Source organism: Toxoplasma gondii, chromosome VIIb, assembly GCF_000006565.2.
Source record: "Toxoplasma gondii ME49 chromosome VIIb, whole genome shotgun sequence".
Lineage (NCBI taxonomy): Eukaryota > Apicomplexa > Conoidasida > Eucoccidiorida > Sarcocystidae > Toxoplasma > Toxoplasma gondii.
The window spans coordinates 1351931-1372108 of NC_031475.1; the positions used below are offsets into that span (position 1 = coordinate 1351931).

Here is a 20178-nt window from a genome sequence, read left to right on the forward strand (position 1 = left end):
TATTTGGGGGGCGTCGAACAGCAGCTAAGAGACGACTCGCGTTCATCCGAAAAGTTGTTTCAAGACGAAGAGAAAGGACTTTCAAAGGTTTGAAAAGAAGGAGTTCTTCATAAGTGGGCAGTTTCTCAGGGAACAAGACATGGCAGTGACAGGCGCTGTGTCTTCGAGGAAGACACGCAAAAGACAGAAGCAACAGAACGTAGACCGCGAGAAGTGCAGAAGTTTAGATATCGCAGTAGAGGTTCACAAGTCGTGCTTCCGGTACGCGCCGAGCTGCAGAAGAAACAGCGGGAAAAAGGAAGGAAACTTGAACAGTGGAGACACGAAGGCGAAGAGAGAGAAGAAAGAAGAAAAGCGCCTCCAAAACGGGCAACGTATGAGCAACTCAAGTGGCGCCTGCCGAGCCTAGACTCGACCGAGTGAAGAGCTCTCACACGGCAAAGAGCAGAAGCAGGGTCATGAGGGGAAGCAGATGGAGAAAGAGATATGAGAGGAAGCGCGTGTAGAGGGAGAGAAGCAAAAAGATAGACAAGAAGAGGAAGACGAGGCGAAAGAGCGATGATGCCGACGCAGCAAAAGTGAAGCAGAGAACTGTTTTTATGAAGAGAAGGGGAAAGAGTAGCGCGTACCTGTCTGGTGAACCACGCCTGCTGAGTTTTTTCGAAGCGCGCTCGGAGTGCAGAGACAGACAGCTGGCGGTTTTCATCTGAAAATAAAACGACACCTCTGAAAACGTTCTCTGCATTCTCTCCCTCTCACATGGCTTTTCCCCCTGACATCCTTGCTTCTCTTTTAACAACTCCCGACAGATGTTCGCCATCTCCACTTCTTTTCTTTGGAGGACTACAGAGTCGCATCAGGTGTTCCCAACCACTGAGGCAACGTCGCGTGCCGTTACACGCTCACACCCGCGCCGCCGTTTGTTTTCTTTTTCCTCCTCCCTTTGAACGAGACCCACACGTTTCCTCTCTGGAGAAGACGTTCCTCTGAGTCCTCGCATTCGATCTGCCTCGCCTCGGGACCTCCCGTCTCGGCAGAGAGCCTCTGCGGTGGTTCTTTCACTCACCCACGGACTCTGGAGGCGGCGCTGGAGCGTCTTCTCGCTGGGGCTTTCGTTCCCTGTCCTCGGCTTGCTTGACGCGTTTCCTTTCCTCGAAAAGTTTCAGAACTTCGTCGAGTTCGAGACGCTGCTGCCGCTCTGCCAAGCGTCTCTCCTGTTCCAGGCGACAACGCTCTGCCCCAGACACTCCTGACGGCCTCCACTCGTCTCGAGCTGGAGAGATGCCCGAAGTCTGCGACGCCGTCGCGCGTTCCGGCGGACCTGGCACAGACGCCTTCTCGCCATTCTCCCCGCCTTCGTTGAGCGAAGAGGCCGCCGGCGACACCGACCGCGAGCAGTCGAGAAGAAGGAAATTCTCTGCGCTTCTCGTTCCTTGACGCTGACGCCCCCACTGCTGCAGCGCAACTCTGAACGCGCGAGAGAGACAAACGAGAGACAGCGGGAAACATGTGGAGACAGGGAAGGCATTAAAGACGCCGGCGGCAAGAGAAGACAGAACAGTCGACGGAAAAGCGGGAGAGGAGAGAGAATAGAAGAGAGAGTAAAGGTGACGATAGGAGAGACAATAAGAGAGTGATTGCATGCTCACTTGCGTAGACGAACGTGTCTGTAAGGATTGGCGCTTGAGTCTGTGTCTTCTTCTCCATCGATCTGCATGAGCCACTCTGGAAAGTCGGCCTGACCGAGAACGACGCCCCTCCGTTGCCTGCCGCTGTTCTCTGCTTTGTCCGACCATGTCTCCTCTGCCTCAGGAAGCGCTGGCAAGGACGAACTGCTTCTGCAGAAGCGACAAAAAGCGCCTTCGCATGAGAAAAAAGTGAAAAAGAGAGTGAACAAGTGGAGCAAACGAGAGGGGAAAGGAGAGACAAACAAGCGCAAGGAAAAGATGGCCCACGGATGCGCAAAGTGTACCGGCACACCCGAGGAGCAAGACGAAGAGAAAGGAAATCACCGAAACGCAAATCTCAGAACGCGGAAGGCGAGACGAAGGCGACCAGTGTGTCGCGCAGAAAAGGGATGTCGTTTTCGCTTTCAGCTCTTCAGACAGAGAATGGGTCATTGTGGGAGTCAGCAAGCACCTTACCCTGGAGTGTCTCTTGGTCTCTTCTCCAGAGAGTTCTGCCTCGAGCTCCACAGACGGCTCGGCTTGAACGACGCGCTCGCCCCTGAGAAGTCACTTCCTTCGCCGAACTCGCTTCCGTCTTCAACTCTCTGTTCGGTCTCAGCGTCCGACTTCTCTGCCTCATCTCCTCTCTTAGCTGCTTCCCTCTCTTCTTCTTCTCTCTCTTCTTCTTCTCTCTCTTCGTCTTCTCTCTCTTCTTCTTCTCTCTCTTCGTCTTCTCTCTCTTCGTCTTCTCTCTCTTCTTCTTCTCTCTCTTCGTCTTCTCTCTCTTCTTCTTCTCTCTCTTCGTCTTCTCTCTCTTCTTCTTCTCTCTCTTCGTCTTCTGTCGCCGTCTGCGTATGCGTTGGAGACCCGCGTGTCGGCGAGGAAGCAACAGCAGCTTCCCGGTCTGCCTGAAAGAAGAAGGGAGACTCGACTTGAACAGACCCGTTTAAGATTTCGTCCTTGTTAATTGCTTTCCGGTTTTTTCTCGTTGGAGACAAGAAAGAAGCACTCAGTCTGGCGTCTTTTCCGAGGTTCTTCGTGCTCTAATCGCTTCGTTTCTCGTCCCTAGTGTCTCTCCTTCTCTTCTTCGTTCCCCTCTGCCTCTCCGCCGTCCCTGCTGCTCCTCAGCGACGGTTTCTGCTTATTCAGGAGAGTCTACGCGTTTCAAAGGAGCTGTCGCCTTCTCTCCCAGACCGTGTTTCTTGGCTCTTCTTCTCTCCCGAAAATGCGTGCTTTCCAGACGGACCTGTTGACTTCTCCCCTCGCACGCGCGTTCCCGCTCAAGTGGTTTCCGCGACAGTTATTACATCAAAACATTGGTCGACCCAGTGGAAATGGTCTTAGCCTTTCACGAGTTCTTCAGCATCTCACGTCTCTGCGGCTAATCACCTTGGTCGGTTTAAAATCCAGCTATCGACTTCGGTCATACCTGAGCAGAGTTTTCCAGCAGAGAGTGCAGGAAGTCCGCGTTTCCTCTCCCGCCTACGCGCGCCTGTCTCTCAACGCTTTCAGGGATCTCTCTGTCGAAGCTGGTTCCCGGCTGCGACGCCGGAGAAACAGCCTCTGTTGTTTTTTCGTCAGGTTCCGACACTCGAGGATAAAACGACTTGCCGTCGACCTCATCGTCCTTCGGCGAGAACGAAATGGAGCTCACTTCACTTGGTTCTTCTTCGGAGGACCCTGACAGTTTTGAGGAGTACCGGCGCTCTGACGGACGCATTCCCTCTGTTGCTGTCGCTTCTCTCTCTTCTTCTCCTTCTCGCTCTGCTGCGTCTCTCGCTTCTCCCGATGAGGTTCTGGATTCTCTGGACGTCAAGCTCTCTCCGAAAACATCTCGGTTTTCTTCCTCCGTCTCCTCCACAGTGTTCGCGTGTCTCCCTTCATGTTCTTCTCTCTCTTCTTCGCTCGCGGAGGGCGGCTCTGCGGAGCCTACCGGCCTTCAAAGAAGCGCGAGAAGAAGACGGAGGCCAGTCAAGAGAGGCGCAAGATGCAACGACCGCCACTGCCAACGATGTGCATGCAAAAGGACCAGTCTATCAAGTGGAGGAGATCCAAGTCCAGAAACGAACACGCACATGCAGACAGGAGTGTACATACAGTCGGGACATGCGCTCCTCCGTCCCTACACGCGGAGCAGAAGAGCACCTGCGTCCAAACATCCACTGAAAGAGATCGACATATAGGCAGTTAGATCTCTAGACAGACCGACAGAAAACAGAGGGACCCAGAAAGGAGACTCATGCAGGTAGATGCACCAAATACAGAAAGATGCTCGCAGACAGATACAGAGACGCACCTATGCATCCACGAGTAGGAGATGGATAGCGGTACAGGCAGACGAAGTTGTCATTCGTGGACCGATCGATACCGAAATATGAATACATAGACAGAGAAATGAAGAAACGTAAAGGTAGACGTAGATGTAGGTAGACAAAGTTGTTATACATAGATCGATCGATACAAACCGTATAAAAAACACAGACCCCCAGGAGGTAGACACCGAGTAGACGGACACAGAATATTTCGATGGCGACTGGGAAGATGCAAATTTACAGGCCTGCCGCAAAGACTCGTCAGCCCGGCGCTTACTGAGGGAAGTACGGATTGAACATTCGAAAGATTTCTTGGAAGGGCAGCACGCGTGGACAGCCGCGTTTTGTGCTTGCATGCATCCAGTCTTCTTGACCTAAAGCAGCGGCGCCCAGAGAGTATCGGTCGACTAACTGAGGGCCTTCCTCGTCGACGTTGCTGGGGAGTTCGAGGGCCTTTGAGGAGCCAGACCTGGAAACAGAAACGAGGAAATGTCGGAGGAAAGGCGGAATTCGAGGAGCAAGGGAAACCCAGTGGAAGAGCTGAGAGGCGAGACAGACGCAAAACGAAGAGCACAGAGGAAAGAAGTCTCGCCTTTCACAAGATTCGTGACCGATACCTTTTGGACGACCAACCAGCAGGAGTCCCTGGGTGTCCCTGTGGCTAGAGTAGACGACTTTCGAGGTTGAAGAGAAAACCGAGAGTCGACACAAACAGTAAACAGCGTCTTCAAAGTCGGCAATTCGATTCCGACCTCTGGACCTGAACTTCGCTGCGGTGTCTAGACACCTGAGGAAGCTGTCCAGAGTTGGCACATTGTCGAGAGAACCGTCGCGTGAAGAGACAACGAGGTGACCAGACCCCGCAGACGCTGTTACATCGAGATGAACGGTCTGGGAGAGGCGCAAGAAGAAAAAACAATCCACCCGTTTCAGATGTCTGCGTCCACACAGCAGGATCGTCGATCTTCGCGGAACCGCGTCAAGCGGCATTTCGATTTTCTTCTTTCTGAGTCTGAAAACCGTCGCCTCACCACCATAACTCTTCGCTGCCTCCGTTTCTCAACGCGGCGAGGGCGAAGCTGTCGAGCTTCACCGCGTCTTCTCCAGCAAGGCGATCTGTGAAGAAGCGGCCGACATCCGGGTGGGCGACTCTGGAGCTTTGCAGCTCTCGTCTCTCATCTTTGTTCAGGAATCGGGGGCAGGCGCGTTCTGTCTGTTGGCCTGTCTCCGCCCCTCTCTCTTCCTCAGTCCTCTTCTGAGAAGACGCCTGTCGAGACACCGATTGCCGGTCTTCTGAGTGGGCTGGAGCACTCGAGAGGCGCCGCCCCTGCATCAGCGCCACGGTGAGTTTTTTCAGCTTCTTTGCATGCGCAGCGAAGCCGCCTGAAGCGACAGAAGAGGACTTTGTCTCAGCCGCAGTTGCGTCCTCTCCACGCGCGACAGAGCTCGACGAGCCCTGGGCGAAAGGTCGCCCACTTTCAGGCGCCGCGCCTTCTCGTTGTGTCTGCTGCGTTTCCGCCATCTACGGTTTACGGTTTCCACGGACCATCAGGCGAAACGGATCCGCAGGAGTCCTTGGAAACGGATTTTCAGTGTAGAGGCAGCTGCGGGGGTCCACACTTTGTCACTCTTTCGTGTGTACGGCGTTTGTCATGGGCAAGGCTGTCGCGGCATTTCGAGGTGAACAGGGCTGAGTGTGGAGAAACGAAGCCGAAAAACACACCCACCATCGTTCTTGAAGTCCTCAGAGTCTACCCCATCTCGCAGACGCGGAAATGCCTCTTCAGGACGAAGGCATGCGCGTCGACTGTCCGGCTGCTCACGAAAAGAAGCGTCTACAGAGTGAAGAGGCGTTTCCGGCTTCTCCGGGTCCTTAAAACCTGAGACAAGCGCGGAAGCACATCGTGTCACTTGGTACTCCACACCAGTATCGCAAAAACGTTTTTCTACCGCCCCAGGATTTGCAAACACTGAAAAGCCAGGAAAAGCCGCCGTTTTCTCCCTGGTGCCCAAGTAAGTAGTAACGTCGCTGGAGGCGCGAGCCGCGAGGCTGACTGAGACGATGAGTTTTGCCGCGCCAGAAAGACACAAAAAGAAGAGAAGACGAACGAAGGACCTTAAGAGAAAAAAGAAACAGTTCTCGCCCGGGCTCGAAAAGGACGCAAGATGTGCCGAGTGACCCCCGAGAAACCAAGGGACGCGCGAGGTCGCCTGCAGGCGTAGGTCCGAGAGAACCGAAAAGCGGGTTTCGCTGTGTTTTTTCAACGTTTTTTCCAGCTTTCGTTCTTTCGGGAACGAGAAAAGGAGACGGCGGTCCGTTCGTTCGGTTTTCCGTGGCAACGCTGGGCAAAGTCACCGCGCAAAGAGAGCTGCATGTGTGTAGACAGGAGGGTGCAGTACTGAGGCACACCAAAGACGCTGCAACCGTGTGCGACAGATCTTACGAGTTTCGTGAGTCCTCTTGAAAAGAGAGGAGATTCGGAGTTGACGTCTCTGGGCGTAGAAGGTTTTCTTCTGAAGGCCTCTAGGAGGCATTAACCTCCACAAATCTACTAAAAATATCTGCCCAAAGATCGGAGAACGGCAGCCCGACTGTGAACGCTCCCAAAGCCGGTGTCCCTGCAGCGAAAGCATACACTCGACAAATCTGTGCTTTCATGGATCAAGTTGTAGGGTTAATGTGTTTTCCATTGGATCGAATAGGCACAGATGCAGCAATCTCCTGAAAATTCCCCTCCTATGTAGTAGGAGACAGAACCACCAGCACCTTCCCTTTCTTCAGTGACGCTTTCAGATCGTCACATGGTATGAATGGTTGCTGTTCTTGTTTGAATTCACACGTTTCCTCGCCTGCATATTTGTGATTAAGTTTGTATCCCTGCATTTTTCGACGTCCGTACTTGTGCATGTGTTTGGGCCTGTATTTGCATCTTCGGGGCGCTGTCCATCTCTTGCTGAGTTCTCCGTGTGATTCTAGAGCTGTAGTTAACGTAGGAAATCGTCTCCACTGTCTACCGTTCGTGTTCAGCAGGTTCACTCAAACAGAGCGCTATAGCCACACCTTTTTGTTGAGTGCTTTACAGTAGAGAAAGGCTCGCTCCCTGTGGCTTCTCGAGAACAGCAAAAGGACAGAAGCAGTCGCTCTTTGTGTTTTGGGAGAACAACGGTTCTATCTGTGGTGTCTGTGCGCGTGTCATGTCTCCACTGAGCGGCTTCCATCGTTGAATTTGTCGTTCATCGTTAGAACAACCGACTGCCGTCTAACGAAAGCCACTGACACAGAGCTTAAAATACTTTGAAGCCGAACCCGCGCGACAGTAAAAGCCCCTCTTGAATGACTTTCCATTAGCACCCAGATGCAGATCAAGGATGCAAAGAAAAACGGACTGGGTCTACTTGGATACTGAACCAGCACTGGTGAGAACTGCCGCTTCCACGCAATATGAATGCCGGTAAAATGTTGAATTAGAGCGTTTGTTACCTGTTGGTGATGCGTGCCGCGAGTACGAACGGGAAAAGACAAATGAGGCAGATTTCGCTGTTGCCGTAGTCGTCGAAGTGTAAAGGGGTTCAACTGTCGGAGGGAGCGTATGTGCTAAGGGACGGTATGCATTTTCGCGATAGTTTCCACGGAATATGAAATAATAGAGTATGACTCTCTCTGCAGCCGTAGCGCCGCAATCTGCGGTTTTCTCCAGTAGTTCGGTTGTACTATAATCGTTCTACATGTCTTCAATCCACATTCACATGATTCTCCCAACCTTCTAGGGACAGATATGGCGCGTGAAGTGTGCACAACGCCGTAGAGCACGGGGCACAAAAACAGTTTGATAAATTTGGGGAAAGGAAAAGCCTTTGTTTCGTCAACGTATTCTGGTTGTTTATACTTATTTTAACTTTCGTGGGACAGATTGTTTTAGTGAGGAACCACGTGCAAGCAGACTGCAGTGTCCATTGTTCCACAGCGAACTACCTGTATCATGATCGAATGACCAGCGGAGAACGGGAACATCCTCTCGTCTATGAACACGTGAAAAGGGAGCGAATTCCGTGCTGCATATCTCTGTCTCCGTTGCTGCACGGAGTGGTGTGTACCGAGGAACGGAAATAAGGGCACTCTTCGACCTCGTCGTTTCTGCTGCTGCTTTTCTGGAGGAGCTGTCTCACAGCCAAGAACTCCTTCGATTCTACGGAGGCAACTTCTTCGGATCTGTAACCCTTGCACCCACCAGTTGGCGACGGAACGCAGCACCCGTCAACACCGGCGACATCTTGCATCAGGTTGACTTGGTCTCGGTCTTCCGCACTGCAGGGAAGTGATGCGTGCCCCGTGCCCCTTTCTGCGCCAGTGCTAGGAGACTCAAAACGGTCGGAGATTGGCACACTACAACACATACGATCAAGCTGCATGGCATCTGCACTGTGCCGTGGAGACGGTCTATGATGCTGTATACCAATCGATCTAAAATCGTTTGCCTTCCACCCTGCCTCCACCCGCGCTCGGGGAAACTCTGACACTGCGCTCTGTCCCAAAGAGAACGATGGTGGCTGCTGTAAAGCGAGCGCACCCGGTCTCGTAGTCTACATGGAAATTACATCGTTTCTAAGACTAACCAAACATACTCGCATCATGGATTTGAGCTGGCAACGCGACGCACAAGTTACACACGAAAAAGCGACATGGCGTCGATCGAACAGGCAATCGATTCTCACTTGTGAAGGGGAGAAGAAACCGTGAGCGGGGAGCAGCTTACGTGCGCTTGCCGTTGACACACCAATCGGCAGTCTCTCGTCGACGAGCTTCGACGCAACAACGAAATCCACGAAATACAGAAAAGCGTTGACACACACCAGGGTTTATACACAGGCTGTAACGAACCTCCGGGAGAGGCAAGGTAGTACGCGGGTCGCCCCTGTGGAAATGTGGAAGGTACGGTTCAGAACAACACAGACTGAAAGTGAACGTGCTTTCTCCTCCGTGTTGTTCTGTCCTTTTGTACCGCCTGAGCTGCTGCGTACTGTCTACAAATAGGCGTGTTTCCTCCCCAGTACCCCAACGAGTAGGCTGTGGTCCCCGTTTGACAAGTTGTGACTTTGGCACTTCCACTAAACCCGCTGTTCTGCCCCTGGGTAAGTTCGTCAAGTCCAGGAAGAACACAAACTTCGTTCCAACGTTTACCGGCTGTGATTGTAGAACGCTCGCGATGCGGCGGGCACCCGATGTTCCGCCCTCACCTCAAAAGCCGTTTGGTTGCGTCCATTGCCTTTTGCATCTGTTTCGATGAGAAACCGCCCTCTTCGACGGTCTGTGTGTGAACAGTCGACAGTCGACTGTGCCTGTGAGAGGATGAGCGATTTCGCGCGCAAGTCGCGTCATTTAGTTCACGTCTGCTTGCATCTTCGTCGCTCAGCGCATCGATACGGACCCAACATGCCACTGCGCCCCCCCCCCTCTCGGGTGTATGTACACTCACGCCGCGACCGCTTGCAGCAAGCTGCGCCAGATCTCGGGGTTTCACCGAGGTTTTTTTCAGCTTGAAATCGCTGCAACACACTTATCAGGAAAGGCTGACACCGCTACCTGTTTTTTGGCCCTTGCTGCGTGCGTTCCTCTCGAGTGCGCGCGCAGTTCAAAGGTTCGTGGACGGTTCCGCCAGGCTGAGCCTCTACCCGTCGCGCGCGAGTCTCGGGTTGTTTGCACGCGCAGGAACAGACAGCTTTCTGCGGTTCATTCTCGTTTTTTCTGACACGGACTGCGAAGTTAGTGCACGTGACTTCCTCGCCGCTGCCGCACCGTTTCCGACTCCGCATTTTTCCGACGTACCGGCGGACCGGCCCGCCCACCTCTCTCGACGCTAGGCACACGCGCAGTCGCTCTGTTGTTCGGGGCTTTGTGGCTTCTGTAAATTGTTTTTGCGAGAACGGCGTTTGTGTTGAGAGGGTTTCCTCGGGTCTCCCCTTCTTCGTCGCTGACTTCCGGCACGAGTGAGTGCCCCACGCGCTTCACAGCCGCGCTCAGCGTGGCAGTTTGTGCCCCTGCTGCGCAGCGCGTGTGCAGTAGCGGTTTTCGTTCCATTTCTCTTCTTCAGTCCCGAAAATTCCCTCTAGATGCTGGTCTGTGTACAGCGAAAACGAGTGCCAGGACCTGAGGGTGTGGGACGAAGCAGCGGGTCCACAGTTCCAGATTCATCCGTGTGCAGTCGCTGCCTCGCGCACAGGGCACATGAACGCGATTCTTCTGCTCGCCACCTTGCAGAGAACCAAAGAAAGATTCTCCCCGTGCGCTGAGGAGGGAAGCCTCGCGGAATCGATGCTTCTTCAGTGTCTGCCAGCAGACGTGTGAGATTTGAGGAGCTTGTAGGGCAAGTGTCCGGTTTGTCCTTTCGACCGCGCATAAAACCACGAGAAACGAACCCTCTATTTGGTCTCCCATTTTTATCTTATGGAGCACGCGGAAAGCAAACAGGAGCTTCCTGTCGCTTCGAGAGGCGGCGTTTGCATGCGATAGAGAAGGGGAAGAGCAAACTTGGAGACTGTCGAAAGTTTGAAGGTGTCTACCCATTTCTTCCCAAAGCCCGCAGTTCCCTTTTTTCCAGAACTCTGTCAAGGTCCGTGCCACAGGGCTCGTGGAGGAGACAGAAAACCACATACAGTCTCAAACAGGCAATGCAGCTACGTGATTACATGCGCATGTGAATATATGTCTTCACGGGACTCGGCTTCCTTCGGTTTGCTTTGCTCCTCCCTTCGGTTCACGTGTGTGTGAATCCTCCGCGTGTCCAGATTGCATGCACCATCAAACGCACTTTCTTTGCGCGTTTTCCAGTTCTGCGGCTGCAACGGCGCCGCAACCTCAGCCCTGCTGCGTCGTGCGTTTTCGCGCGGGGCCCGATGTGTGTTATCGAAGCAGAGTGAGAGAGAGATCTCGTTTCTTCTTGTGGGAGTTGACGTCTCGGTTTTGTGCATTGGATCTTCCGCACTAGGCTCGAGCCGGGTGTACCGACAGGACTCACATCTTGACATCTTGGCGAAGAGGACCGGCTGTTGCGGGGCGACATCGTTCGAGTGTCTTCGGCTCTTCTTTCGCTCCTTTGTGCGAAGAACGTCTTTCTGAGGACCTGCGTGTCGATGCAGTTGTCTCGAGAGCGGCGGAATTCTCGAGGCAGTTCGGTGTTCCGTCTCCCTGTGGAGAGAGGCTTCTTGAGAGGTTCTGCGCCAAAGAGCTCTCTCGCTTTTTTCTCGGTCACTTCTTGCATGTATCCGCGAGAGAGAGAGGGCTGGGCAAGCAAACACAGGAGAAACACTTTGGCAAAGGAGAAAAAACAGACAAACTTTGCAAAGGTGACACGAGAGGCACTTGACAAAGGACACAAGGGAGATACAGTTTCCAGACGACATGCAGGCGTATGCATCAGGACAGTCTCCGCCGTGCTTCTCGCCCGATCAGCGGCGCGGAAGCGGGGAGGCGGGAGAAAAAGAGATAGGCGACTGCAGAGAGCAATTCAGGGTGATCGTCGACACAGGCGGGGTGAGTTGGCTTGTATTGGGGATCACGAAATGGTAGAGATTTTGAATCAGGCTCTGGAGGGACACAAGAGATATGCTTCACAGTCGCTGAATGATCTCTGAAGAAACGCTGAATCCGAAACCATCGTTGCTCAAGTCGACAACTTCGGGGTCGTAGTTGCTGCGTTTCGTTATGGAAGTGTCTCTTTTCTGTGTGTGCTCCTCGAAAAACGGTCAACTTTCTTTCCGTCTTTGCTGGGCAGTGTTTGCCGAGGCAGTCTCGCTCCCGGTGCAGCATGAACGTCCAGTGTGCTTTGTGAACTTGTGTAGGGGTACATGTTTCACTGTTTTGCTTCGCAGCCTCTACGCAAGTGCACCAAGTTTTGTGCGTAATTCAAAAGGCTGGAAACGTTGTGTAGTTTGTGGCGTGGGCGTCGTGTCTGTATGTACACGGCGAACCTGCACAGATGGAGGTTCGTGGGCGCTTCGCTTTTGACACAAACTGGTGGTGCGTGTTTCGGCGTGTGAAGTCTGAGGGTGCCTGCGACGTCAACAGGGAAGTACGCCTGTCTTGCTTTGTCCCTTTTTCAGCTTGGATCGATCTTGTGTGAACAGGTGCCAGCCGAAGCTGTTGGGCACATGAAAGAGCTCCTGAGGTACGCGAACAGGAAGCTAATCACCGACACAAGGACTACGGTCCGAGTCATGATTTGTTCACGAAGAAGCAAGGAACAAATCCATTCTATAAGACGCATGCTGCCGCTAGTGTCTCTGCACTCGACAGGGTGTCTCGGCGAACGCACGATTCGAGACTGGGTTCGCTCTTTGGAATAGAAGACGCGAAGGCGAACTGTGCTGTTTGACTAACTCCGCATTGTCGAGAACGGAGGCGTCAGACGGCGCTCTGATGTGACGTGTACTGACACCCGAGCGCGACACAGAGACGCGGAAGTCAGGCGTCTAGACGCCGCAGCGTTATGTTTGTCGGTCCAGAGGGAGGTGTGTTTTTCAAATGCGAGTTATGCTTGCTCTTGCGCTCTCTAGGGAATGTAAACTATTTCCATTTCATGATGTTGCGCATTTGAGCAGTGACTATCGAGTGGGCGTTTGTTGAAATCGTTCTTCACCCTCATGTTGTCGGTGTCCTGTGTTTTCGCAGATCTCACATTCGGAGTTGGCTACACTTCCCGCTTTTTCGCCACGTCGTGAGCGTGAACAGTGCGAGGCCGTTTGCCCATTCTTTCTGCGGATCGGCGCCGTCGAACTTGTCTTCCGCAGGGTTGCAGACCGCGGAAAGACGCCCTCCGGTCCCGCGGCCGACCTCGGATGGGCGTGCACCTGGCGTCGAACCTCGGCGCGAAGCACGCGAACAGCGAAGCGCAAGTGGAAATTTCTCTAGTCTGGCCCTGGCGTCAGTCGCCGCGAGTTGCCGCGACGGAGAAGCATCTCTCGCGTCGGCAGACCCAACCCAGTTGACGCGTTCTGATGTTTCTGCGTGGGGGCTGTCCCTGACTTCGAAGTCCTGCCAACAGAGCGAGAGAACTCCCGAGCAAGCCGCCGGCGGCCTTCCGTCTCGTGGAGATGTGGAGTCCTGGAGGGACCGTGCAACGACTCCTGCTCTCTCAGGAGGGGGGCTTCTAAAATCTCCTCAGTCTCTGGAAGAGAACAGTGGATCTTTGGCCTTATATGGAAGGCGTTGCTCCCAAGACTCCGAAGCTGGTGAAGGGTCGCAAGCCACTCTGACGTCTGCCGGTCTCTTAAAGAACGGCCGCGAGAGTGGGGGACCTGGCAGCACGTGTCTCGGATCGCTGAGTCCGCACCGAAGCAGATGCTCTTCGCTGTCGCCGCTGTCTTCCTCCGACTCTTCTTCCGTGATGCTCTCGCCTTCTCTGAAGCCGCATGCGCCGCATCCGCATGCAGCTTCGCCTTCGTGTGGGTGGTCGCATCCTCGCCGAGCGAGAAGTCCTCTCGCCGCTCAAGGGGCGTCCCGACGAGGACCTGAAGGCGGCTCTGCGCTGCTCCCAAGAGCAGAGGATCCAGAGCAGAGAGACCTGCGAGAAGAAGTTTTCCAAGAAAACGAGACGAAGCGCTTCCACCGCTCTATGTCGGGAATCTCCGGGAGGGGATACGACGCTGGCGCGCGAGCGTACCAAACTCACTTGTTCGCTCCGGCAGTATTTTCGTCTCTCAGTGGAGGCCATACGTGGTGCTGCCGTGCAGCGCTCGTGTCTTGCGTGGAAGGCACCGGAGGGGCTTTGAACGGATTCCTTTCTCCACCTCCTACGAAACTCCAAGTTCTACGGTGCATGCTCGCCGACACTGCCGCGGTAAGGGACCTTCGAGGTTCGACGGCCGAAGGTGGTTTTACAAATTCCTCTTCCGTATACTGCCCAGCGAGGACAAAGACTTCTTTAAAACGCCCCACGAGTCCTCGAAACGCTTTCCTGGTGGATGGGGGAATGGTGAGGGGTGTGACTCTGACGCGGTTCGCGACCGTTCGCTTTTTTTTGTCCTCCGTTGCTTCTCTCTCGTGAGATACTTGTACTCTGCGGTCTCTCCCCATCTTTGAACTTCATGGTCTCTCTCCTTCGGTCTCTGACCGACTCTTCCCTGTCTGTCCTCTGTCTTTCCGTCTCCACGTGCGTCTTGTTCCCTCTCTTTCCATCTTCTCTGCTTCGTGGCTTCCTCTTTATCTCTCCCTGTTTTGTTTGCTCCTCTCTCCGTTTAGGTGACGATTCAGCGCGTGTTCAGAGGGCACTTGGGAAGGCTGTGCGCCGAGAGGCGGAAGGTGGAGAAGAGAGAGTTTCTTCGCTTGAGCGCCGCGGCAACGAAGATCCAGGCCGGCTGGCGGCGCGTGAAGGCGCAAGAAACTTTCCTTGTTCTGCACGTTTGCGAGACACTGGCCAGCGAACGAAATGCGGCGGCTGTCAAGATCCAAGCTTTCTGGAAAATGCGCATTCAGAGAGACAAATATCGCACCATGCACCTGGTAAAAGGAAAATGGCCAACACCTGGTCTCCACTCCAAGGAAGTCTGTGCACTGTATATGCAATCGTATCCCTATGAACCTGCGTAGGAGATATAGGGTAGGAAAGGCATACTTGTATTCATTCGCGCGTCGATATACATATATATATATATATACATATACATATATGCGTGTTTGGAGGGGCTTTGTGTAGAGAGACCTATTCAGGTATGTATATTTGTGAGCATTCAGTACAGAGGTGGATGTGCGTGTATATATGTATGTCTATATGTATGTGTATATGTGTGTATATATGTGTGTATATATGTATGTTGGGATATCCGTGAATGCATATTTCGGGATGTTGTGAATTTTTGTGGATTTGCGTGTTTTCGATGTGGTCGGGGTCTGGCAAGTCGTCAGCGCGGCGCACGTTCGTGGCTTCGATCAAGCGAAGGGAAGAGCGCTTTGAAAGCGAGTGTTGTGCATCCCTGGGATCGATGTGGAACTCTTGGTTCGCCTTTTCTCTGAGTGTTTGCGTAGACGGAATGTCTCGCCGCGCTGCGACGCCTGGCAGCCGTCGAGTTGCAGCGCGTCTGGCGAGGCAGCGTGACTCGGAAGGTGCTTGACGACGAGTGGCAGAAGTGGATCATCAAATGGCCCTGGGACAAGCCGGGCACGATTGTCGAGGCAAGTGCATGCACTGATTTTCCAGGCTCTCTAAACGCTGCTCAACTTGCGTGTTTACCTACGCTATCTTTTCGTAAAAGACGCTCCGTGTTTCTGCTCTTCCTGAGGCACACATTGTCCTGCCATGTCTTGGTGACACCGAGCATCTGGCAAGGTACATCGTCAAGTCAACATGCATGTATAGACAGATATAGACATAAATGTCTGTGTGTGTATACCGTGCAGAATGTATGTATATATTCTAGATATAGGTATGTATATATATATGTATATGAATATATATATCATGCGCGTACCTCTCTACATACGCGTATGCATGCGTAGATGTGTTCTGAGGAGGCACTGAACGGAGTTCCCGGGGTAAGCGAAGCTTTACCAGAGTCGATTGTGAACTGACGTGTAGAGCGGCTGCACAGTTGAAAGGCGCACTAAAAGGGCGCAGCTTGGCTGGAGGGGAAACGAAACCGCTTTCCGCGCGTTTTTTCCTCAGGTCGTGGGTGACTTCTCGAATCCGCCGTGGACGAAGCGCTACCTCATGACTTACTGCTACGTGCGAAGGTAATTTCTTTTCCGGGTTCCGCTGTCGCTGTGGAGACAAGGAACTGGGCGTTTAGGTCGTCGGGGAAAGGCGAGTTTGTTTGCAGGAAACCTACGGGTGGGGCGTTTGATTCGTGGAGTTTCTCGGAGAACTCGAAACAACACACGACGACCTAGAAAAAGGGGTACTGTGTTTTATCCTGTACATGTCGGAGTCCTGAAACTGACGGGAGAGAGTGATTTGGTTCTGCTGTCTTCAGTGGCAGATCGTCGAGTGTATCTGGGGGAGAAAGGGGATCCTCGGACGCGATTTTCCCCGTGTGAACGTTTTCGTCGCGTTCAGGTGCTTCATTCTGCCCCTCCCTCGAAGACCTGGTCGGTACGAGGTGAAATTCATCGTGGATGGCCGCTATGTATGCGACGGAAGTCAGACAGTTGTGGCGGTGAGTGAGCCGACTTTTTCGAGGGACGATCAGAGCCACGGGATAGAAGAGCAAAAGCAATTCGATGTGAAAACCGATTTCAATTCTCTGAAAGGGTGGCATGCTTTGCCGAAATGCTGCTCTGGCTTCACCTCTTCGTCGGGGAGACACGCGTGAACGCACTATGTCTGTGGACGTCGATCGAGAGAGGACGGGAGAAGAAAACGCAAGAGCCCTCGGTGTGTCTGCAGCAGCCTGTGGCATGATTTACGCGAGAACATGGGTCGTGTGTGTTAAAGGCGTCTCCTGAGTTTTTCGGTCTGGTGAATCGCAGCTGTCTCTCGAGGCACAGGTGACCCAGCTCTTCTCTGTGTCAACTGCGACAGTGGGATCTGGACGAATGCCTCTCAATGTGCTGGAAAAAGAGAGAAGCCGTGTGTGGCGGGATGGAACCTGCCAAGGAGACTTTCATCGAACGGGGAAGCGAGGGTTTTCGAGTCTGGTTGATTTCCGTTGTACTACTCTTTTGCGTTGGTTGTTTCTTCAGGACGGAAACGGACATTTCAACAACTTAATTCGCGTCAGAGCGGAGACGAAATCGCCCTGTAAGTGCAAGACATGCGGGCATTCTGCGTGGCTCTGCGCTGCATGCAGTGGTGGACTGTACAGTTCCGTGTCAAAGACGAACACGGTGTTACGGGGTCACCGCTGTCAACCAGAAGACTTTGTATGAGACGTTTGCACTTCACATTTAACTGTCTTGTCGGCGTGTCCATTCAACCACATATGCGTTTTTTCAAGGTCCGATGTGGCATCAGTTCTTCTAGAAGAGGTTGTGTTTCCGCAGGGACCAACGAGAAAAGAGCAATATCGGAAGAACGGAAAACACGTCGCAAACGCATGCATCGGCGAGTGTCCCTCTGTGTGTGTGTATGTACAGTCCGAGAGGTTCGCGAGAGGCTCCATCAGCTGCAGGAGCAGAACCAGATGTTGATTTATAGGTCAGCTTCGTCGCCTTTGTTCGCGCCGACTCGACCTTCTGTTGGGTCGCATTCCCTGGAGGACATGGTGGTGACGCAGGGCGCCAGGCTACCCCGTCAGTCACCGGTGCATGCGGAGGCCTTGCAGAATTGTGGATGGAGTTCGGGAGAAGACTTGGAGGGACAGGCAGAGGAGACAGAACCCCGCGACGACGAGAACACCAGGCACGCAGATCGCTTCGAGAGATCAGGCAGCGGTGGGCGGACCGAAACTCGAACAGTAGAGTCTTCTCATAGCTCCCTTGAACACCAGAGGACAGAGCACTTGCACGGAGTCGCAGGGGAGTGGCTGCATGCAGTCAAGTCTCTATCGGAATTCACGGACGCTGACAGGGAACGGAAAGGCGGGGTAGACTGGAAGGGAGATCTTCAGACGACTCAAGCAACATACAGCTGCGGGAGCTGTTGGCACACGCGAGAGGCCGACGCTCAGGTGGCGCCGACAACAGACGATATGCCTGTGCTGGGAATCGAGGGCGTTCAGAACGCTGCGTGGTTCCAGAAACTTTCCGGAAGAAGGTCTGACGCGGTCCAGTCTGGGAGCAGTTCAGAGGCTCCAATCTCGCCGCGAGAGGTTCCGGCAAGCGATCCGTTGGCTGAGCCAGACACGCAGCAGCTGAGAGAGAGGCAGGAAGCGCCGGGGGACCAAGGTGCTGCTTGTGCACCCCGCGCGACTAAGGCTTTTGATCTCGAGGTCGCTGGAAAGAAGGGAGATAGTGGGGACAGAGACTCAACCGAGGAAGCGGCTGCGGAGGCGGACATAATGCGTGACACTAACAGCATTGGGAGCTTGGCGAGCACGCGAGCCAGCTTCGTGGATCGCAGTGCCTTACCGTCTGTAGAGATGTCAGACCCGGCGACTTCCCAGCTCGAGGCGGCGGCGTCTCTTCAGGACACTGGGTGCGCAAGAGAGGTTTCGATTTCAGTGACGGGGCCTGGGTCGAGTGGTGTACGTGGAGAGGCGAAGGCGCGAGACTGCGAAACGAGTGTTTCGACCGATGCACAGGGGCAGAGTGCCGGAGAATCCTGGACGGATGTTGTTGAGAATGCTGTGGTTCAAGAGAGAAAAGCGGCGAATAATACTAAGGGAAACGAACATGGAAGTCGGCGAAGACGCAGAAATCGACCCTCAAGTGTCCGGGGCGGCGCGGAGGGGCGAGACGCAGTTGTGGCGGGAGATGCGGGGGTCACTGCGTGCAAATTGGCTGTAGGGTCTCAAGCTGCTGTGAGGGAAAACGCTTCGCAAGTGACGCACAAAAGGGAGGAAGGAGATTGTGCGCAGACTGCAGGGTCTACATCGCATGTGGTGAAGACACCTGAGGTGAAGATGGCAGCAGGCGAGGAACCCAAGGGCGAAAGTCGCGGGCAGAGAGGCGGGCGCGCCGACAAAAAGCGCTGGCACCACAGAGGCCGAGGCGGTGCGAGCGGCGGTCGACGTTGAGGTGGAAAACGGAGTTTTTGTGGATGAAACAAACACACGAAAGTCTCCAAGAACCCTTGCCCGACGAGGAAGGAGGGCCAGGGCGAAGGGAGAAACTTGAAAAATAATTTTTGCGTGGTGGAGTGCGAACTGGACGTGTCGTCGTGGTTTGCGGGGGTGGACATGTTTACCATTCTCGGGGTGTTGACAGCAGGGAAAACGAAACGTATGTTGTTTTTTCTACACGAGAGGGGTTCTGTTGGCGCGGTATTTCCTTCAGAGGGAGGCTTGTACTTTCTTGGCGTTCACGTGCGATGGTTTGCGTCTGGCGCCAGTGGCCTAGACTCATCTTTTGCCGCTATTCCTTGTCATCTGAACTTCCTTCGCTTAATTGTTTTCCACTCATACTTGGCAGCGTGGAGGGAACACAGGCACGACGGACGTCAGGCACACGGAAATCGGCTGTGGTGTGCGGCTATAGCCGCTTCGCTGAAGGTCGGAATCGATTAGCACAACTGCGCGCCTAGCGATCACCGTTTACTGGCAACACGCTCTGTGTCCTCACTCGTCGCTCTAGAATGGTCGGGTAGCCTACAACTTTGCTAAATCTTTCTCGGAATGGTAAAGATTCTGGACAGAGGCAAAATATTTCAGCATGCCAACTCGTCTCTCAACACGGACATAGACTGCGGGACGAGGTTAAGCATCCGTTGTGCAGAGAATCGAAAAATGTACGTTTTTTCTTCTGTGAAAGGAGCACAGACATGTGGTAGGGTAGAGGGTGTCATCGTTGCAAACATTCAGGAAATAGCGTCGTCAGTGATGTGTCCAAACCAGAAATCATTCACAGGCGTTAGACACCATGAGCCGAAAGTGAGACTAAAGTTCTGGATGTCTCTGTGTCTCAGTTGTTGTTCCACGATGACTGTTGATGTCGACACAGCGACTAAAAGTCTTTATGCCTGGAATGAAGTATGACACACTTAGGTAGTGTCAAAAAGATTATTGGTATTCTTTTGTGAAAGAGAAGAGGTACACGTTCACGACACGTGGTTTTGGGGGGGCCCTAGTCGTTACACCATCAGGAGTATGCTGGCATCGATGAGCATGGTGGGTACATTCGACAAGTATGTAGTGTGAACAAATTCTCCGCTTTGTGAACCCGAACGTGGGCAGGATCCAGGCGGATTGGCGCCTCTGTCAGAAAGCAGCGCCACGCGCTGCGCCGAAGATCGCCAAACTATACTGTGCTGAAGTGTTTCAGTGTAAAGCCTTTGGTTTTCCTCATCTGCCGTTAACAGTCTCTGGTGTTCATCAAATTCAAACAGTCACACAACGGTGTACCGACCATACTGGCATGTATTACAGGCCCTGCCTTTTTGAATGAGCAAATTTCAGCACGATGGACGGTAAATGGCTGTGCGCGTCTCGTGCATTTCACCGGACGTGGTTGTTCACAAGCACAGTGCGATACTGCTGTAGACTAACAGTACTAGCATCGTGATCATCAGCGAAGACCAAACTAGATGCGATTCTTTGGTAGATATTTATTCCTGGAGCTTTAACGGAGCATGACTAATGGAACTGAAGTCATTTTTGGAACAGTGCCCAGAAGG

At 53.4% G+C, this 20178-nt stretch overlaps 3 protein-coding genes across 3 annotated transcripts; 1 reads left to right on the forward strand and 2 right to left on the reverse strand.

Moving 5' to 3' along the window:
• Nucleotides 1-243: 243 nt before the first annotated feature.
• TGME49_262130 (hypothetical protein) lies at nt 244-5501 on the reverse strand (the record flags this gene model as incomplete). Its single annotated transcript, XM_018781283.1, has 8 exons — nt 244-273; nt 630-706; nt 1067-1467; nt 1650-1838; nt 2145-2575; nt 3097-3604; nt 4257-4448; nt 5011-5501. 8 exons carry the CDS (start codon nt 5499-5501, stop codon nt 244-246), a joined length of 2319 nt encoding a protein of 772 aa, XP_018637118.1.
• Nucleotides 5502-5629: 128 nt separating this feature from the next.
• Nucleotides 5630-6613, reverse strand: TGME49_262125 (hypothetical protein; the record flags this gene model as incomplete). The annotated part of the gene is made up of 2 exons (XM_018781282.1): nt 5630-5859; nt 6424-6613. 2 exons carry the CDS (start codon nt 6611-6613, stop codon nt 5630-5632), a joined length of 420 nt encoding a protein of 139 aa, XP_018637117.1.
• A 4762-nt stretch (nt 6614-11375) lies between these two features.
• On the forward strand, nt 11376-18842 carry TGME49_262120 (IQ calmodulin-binding motif domain-containing protein; the record flags this gene model as incomplete). Its single annotated transcript, XM_018781281.1, has 9 exons — nt 11376-11507; nt 12077-12141; nt 12645-13812; nt 14214-14474; nt 14997-15143; nt 15634-15701; nt 16024-16123; nt 16650-16707; nt 17043-18842. 9 exons carry the CDS (start codon nt 11376-11378, stop codon nt 18581-18583), a joined length of 3540 nt encoding a protein of 1179 aa, XP_018637116.1. The 3' UTR covers nt 18584-18842.
• Between the last annotated feature and the right edge of the window lie 1336 nt (nt 18843-20178).